The sequence below is a fragment of the Phalaenopsis equestris genome, unplaced genomic scaffold (genome assembly GCF_001263595.1).
Source record: "Phalaenopsis equestris unplaced genomic scaffold, ASM126359v1 Scaffold000765, whole genome shotgun sequence".
NCBI classification, from domain to species: Eukaryota; Viridiplantae; Streptophyta; class Magnoliopsida; order Asparagales; family Orchidaceae; genus Phalaenopsis; species Phalaenopsis equestris.
This window is the reverse complement of record NW_018165205.1, coordinates 158,909-164,263: the sequence shown is the minus strand read 5'-3', so window position 1 is coordinate 164,263 and position 5,355 is coordinate 158,909. Positions and strand designations below refer to the sequence as shown.

At 38.7% G+C, this 5,355-nt stretch overlaps 1 protein-coding gene across 1 annotated transcript; it reads left to right on the top strand.

Annotated features, from left to right (window-relative positions):
* The first annotated feature begins 4,049 nt into the window (after nucleotides 1–4,049).
* On the top strand, nucleotides 4,050–5,067 carry LOC110031077 (dehydration-responsive element-binding protein 1G-like). The gene has a single exon (XM_020734118.1). It carries the CDS (start codon nucleotides 4,153–4,155, stop codon nucleotides 4,732–4,734), a length of 582 nt encoding a protein of 193 aa, XP_020589777.1. The 5' UTR covers nucleotides 4,050–4,152; the 3' UTR covers nucleotides 4,735–5,067.
* Nucleotides 5,068–5,355: the final 288 nt, after the last annotated feature.

Genomic DNA, 5,355 nt, shown 5'->3' with positions numbered 1-5,355 from the left:
ATTTATTTATTTATTTATTTATTTATTTATTTATCATAAAACTATACTATTCATTATAAAATGCATTTCGCTTTTAAAAATTAACAATTGCGTTATTTTTTGTCAACTTCATTGGAATCACTTAAATGGATTCGATTTGTATTTGATCAATTCAGGTCAGGTTTTTTTTTTTCACTTGTTCAAACTAAAAACTACTTATATGATTTATTTTTTATAAAAGTTATGATTAGATACTTTAAATTCATAAAAATTAAAATCTTCAAATTAGACTTAAAACTTGTAGGTTAGAATTATTCCTGATTCTAGGAGTTCATTCGTTCCTTGTTGTATCGATAGTTATACACAGTTCAGTTCTGTATGCTACTTCGTCTGCACTTATACTTGTGTGTATCATAGGTGTTTCACAACATTTCGGTAGTATCAAGTTTTCAGCACTGTTGTTGGGAAACGACGTCGAATTTCTAATTTTAGAAACATTTTAGTTGAACCGTTAAGATTTAGATTTGAAAATTATTGTGTCATTCTTCTTCTATAACTTACTTGATATTTTATGTGTTAGAAAATTCAAAAATATTATTTTCTTATTCTTTTTTTTACTTTTTGCATCTTCAATTGTTTTACTTCATTTTTTTTTTTGTGAATATTGCTTGTGTATTATAATTTTTTTCTAGTTTTGGGTCCCTCATTTGTTAGTTCTAGGGTTTTATGCATAGGAATGGACTACCTGAACTCTTACCGGAATTTGAGAGAAAAGTAAAAATAAAAAATAAAAAAAAATCAAAAAAATTAAAAAACTAACAAAGAATTTAGGAGAAATGATAATTTCTCAAGAAGAGACTATCATGTCAAGATCACTTGGGGAATTTGTCAACCCCATGGTAGATGAAATCCATAGGAGTATAAATAACCCTACTTGTAGAAGTCTCTAATCAACAGATAGCTAGTTTCCTATATTTATTTGTGAATTTTCATTTGTTGGTGTCTCAGATGAAATTGTTAGACTTGTGCAAATGTTAGTTTGTCTATAAATATTCGATAGATCTGCCCAAATTATAGGTTGTTATCTACATTTCGACATTTGTTTGGATTGTCGGTAGGCTCATTTAAGGACCAATCCTTCTACCGCAACCCAAATAACCTCAACTTAACTTTTTCAAAATGAAATTTGTAGCGAAGAATAACAAAGAAAATCACTACATTCACAACCATAGAAACATCACGCAACTAAACAACCTCAATTGACATCAAATAAAATTGTTCGATTAGGAGTATGAACGATAACATGATCTATAGACATATGCATGACATGTTGCACCTGTTCCTTGTCTTAATACCCTCACTCAAAGCACGAAAAGGGGTGGTTTGACCGGTGAGAACGATTACCTTATAGAGTGAGTTCTACTCATGCATACTGATTAGCTTTTGAACATATCTTCTATGCATTCATCATTAAGGATTTGCATAGCCCATTACACACCTTGCTTCGACGCACTCAACATCAATTGAATTTAAACATTTGAGTGTAGTGAGGCATAAAACATTTAAATTTGAAATTTCAAAATAGTTTTGCATTAGTCTTAGAACATTATGCACAACATATATGCATAGACAGCTTGATTTATAATCAAGTTGTAAGGCCTATAACTCCTAATAAACAACGACCTAACCTATTTTGCATCATCAAGACCGGTCATGCATGGTTTTGAATGTGATTAGGTTATTTTGATGGCAGCCCTTTCCATGCAAGGTTATAAGTCCATATAGGATATGTTTCATCTCTCAGTGAACTTCACCCCGAGGTTGTTCGTCTAGCTATGTTGTGAATCCTCACTTTCAAGCTCCTGCATGATCGCATGTCGTACAGTATAAGTTTTAATAAAAAATCGGGGTAAAATATTAAAACCCTTCCATGAGAACGATAAGCTCAACCTCTTGAGGAAGAAATTTTAGCATTAATTGACTGTTTTCTTAAGTTGCTTTGGTTACTTAAGATGTAATTAACTACAGAGGCTTACCCTTGTAGGAAGAAGAAGACCCCATAACAAACAAAAAAACCTAAATCTTTGGTTGTGGGTTACTTTCATATGGTCCTCTTCACAGACATGCTTCAAAGGCCTTTCCGATCTAACTTTGAGCGTACTCTTAAATTCACTTCACAAAAGTCCTTTACAATTTTTTTTCTCGTTTGTCTTCGTCATCATGTATCCTTGCCTTCAGATCGATCTCTTCTCCCATACAATCTAAAAAAGAGTTTACTCGGAGAAGGGATTATACGACGATAGACAAGTTGGCGACTCCCCTCCAAACTGATGAAAAGATGCATGCCAAAAGGTCACGCCGACAAGTTCCCATATAAGTAGCGGACTCATAGGCATATAGAGCCTACAAATTAATCAAGTCATCTTAACGGAGAATCCTAATATGTCAAAGCACGCCCAGTTCATAAGGGTATAGGACAAATCCTTCTATCCCAAACGAGTGGCAACTCATCAGTATTCTAGTCGTCAAGATGCTGCCAAGAAAGGCAAAAGGAGCAATAGGGCTCAACAAGTGTAGTCAAAGAAAGGGAACAGTAGTCCCTAGAAAGTAAAGGTAGTCGAGTCAGGGTACCACAAACCCATCATCTCGAGCTACTAAAACCCTAAGTCTACCTGCTCGTGAAGGCAGTCGACCCAACACGTCCAGAGATCCCCGCTCATCAATCTATGTTCAAATGAATCTTGATAGTCCTAAGTTCAAATGAACAAAATTCTATCATATGGCTATCAGGTAGAGCTCAAAGAGATGTGACTTATACCGGCCACAATGGTGATGATGCCAAGGAAAGAGGGAGAAAGGGTTGTTCGGCTAGAAAGCTGGAAATACTCTAAACAAAATGGCTTACGCCCCGTCTGGCTCGAGGAGACTTCTAACCACCTAAGCGCACTAGACAACCACCTAAGTAAAAATCTATACTGAGTTAGTCAGGTTGGAGAAGTAAGGGGACTTCTCATAAGGACATGGAAATGATGCAATTGTCTGGAGGCCAATGTCACTAGTATGGTGGCATATTATTGGAAAAGTAAAAAAGGTGGTCCGACCCCGCATATACATGTTGGTCATAGATCTATACAAAATATAAAATTCAAACTTAGGTTCACTTGCTCACTCTGACTGTGGGGGCATAGAGACCTTCAAGCACACTAGTGGAGCTCTCCCACATATATTGTATAAGGGAGGATGGGACGAGCTAATTTAACCTATTAATTTTATTGTAAAATTAATATATGCTAACTACTTTATTACACTTACAACCTCTGAAGTTGGGACGTGAACCTACCGTTGCCGAGTTACACGCATACTCATAAGCAGCATTCAGACCAGTCATGGGTCAACAACAAATCTAAGGCAACACAGGTAATTTAGAAGATTAACATTTTAACAAATCAAATCATTATCGAAGCCTCTCACTTTTCTTAATCTTTTTTTTCATAAGACCTTCCAAAAATTAAAAGAGAGTCGAATCAAGCAATCAAGCTATATTAAGATTCAATATCATGATCTGTCCACGTACAAATTGTGGAGGGATGCTGCTAGACGTAAGAGGAAGGGGAGCGTTTATGGGTTATAGTCTTAGTTGCAGGCCTACGACACTCTTCCATTCTCCAGTGCATTTGTGGCCTCCACTTCTATTGCCCATGAGGATGAGTTTTGCAACAATCTTATATATATATATATATATATATCAAAAATATTGTATGTATCCAATCATACTATATATATATATATATATATTCCATAAAAAAAATCCAAATTATCCCAACTTCACATGACAAACTACTACACAGCACACTCCAAGCACACTCTAGAATCCCCCTCCCAGTTCTCCTTCAAGGTGACCCAAATTCAAACTTTTTTTCCACATATATCTTCTAGTAAATCAAATCAAAAAAATAATAAATAAATAAAAAACATTTTCAAACCAAGAATTTTTCTCCAGAATCTCGAAGTCAAGCATAGATCCCTTAACGCCCAGCTGGCCCACCGCCCCTTCTTCCCTCCAACCTGTCCGCCCCCTTACTATTCCGTGTACCCGCGTTTGAAAGCGATCCCCGCCGCCCACAACTTATTTAAACGCACCCCACTCTCTCCCTCCCCACTCTCATCCCCAACATGAACTCATTCCCAAACACCAATCTCACTCACAATCACTCCACTTCCGATGAAACCGCTTACATGACCGTCTCCTCCGCTCCTCCCAAACGCCGCGCCGGACGCACCAAATTCCGCGAGACTCGCCATCCAATTTTCAAAGGCGTCCGGCAGCGCAATTCTGACCGTTGGGTTTGTGAGGTGCGCGAACCCAATAAGAAAACCCGCATATGGCTCGGCACAATCCCCCCCCACGAGATGCGTGCCGGGGCGGCCATCGCCCTCCGCGGCCGCTCCGCTTGCCTGAACTTCGCCGACTCGCCCGCTCGGCTACCTATACCGGAGTCGTCGAGTCCGAGGGATATACAGCGGGCTGCCGTGGCGGCGGCGGAGGCGTTCCGGCCGGGGAGAATGGAAGCCGAGTCTTCTTCTTCGGCGGCGGCGGAGATGAGGGTGGATGATCCGTTTTGTATGGAGCTTGGAATGGTGGATTATTATTTGGATATGGCGGAGGGGATGTTAATTGATCCGCCGCCGATGCCGTCGGAGGAGGAGGGGGATGGAAGCAATTGTGATGTGTCGCTGTGGAGTCATTCTTTTTGAGTGTGGCAGGACGAGAAATAACGGCGCGTTTTTTTTGTTGGGGGGAATAACGGCGCGCCGGCTTGTTGCATATTGAAATTGTTCTTTTTTTTTTTTTTTTTTTTTGTGGTTATTGTAATAGTAATCAGGTGGGAGTGGGAAGGTTGCAAGGGAGAAAGTATTAGGTGCGGTCATTTATGTTCGGATGATCATCTGAATGGATCGTCGTGTGATATAGGACGACTTAATTGTGTTTGGATCGTCGTCTGGATGTGAGGTTAGACGGACGTAATAATTTTATCACGGAATGAAATGATAGTTGGAATTTAAGAGTTTTCACATCTCTAAATTTTATTATGGGGAAAAATTTGATTGAAATATTTGACAAAAAAATTTTCATTATTTTATCCATGTGGCAGGAGTATGCGGCAGTACATGACTATAAAAACTCCGAGCTTATGTGAGTTCTGACTTGGCTCGTGTTCGGCTCGTTCGAAATTGTTTGTGTTTGAAATTGGCTCGTGATCAGTGTGTTCGTGTTCGGCTCGATTTAAATATTTGTGTGCGTGTTCGGCTCGAAATTGGCTCGTTAAACTTAAATTGAGACAAAATAGATGTAAAGTGTCGATTCTCACATGAGGT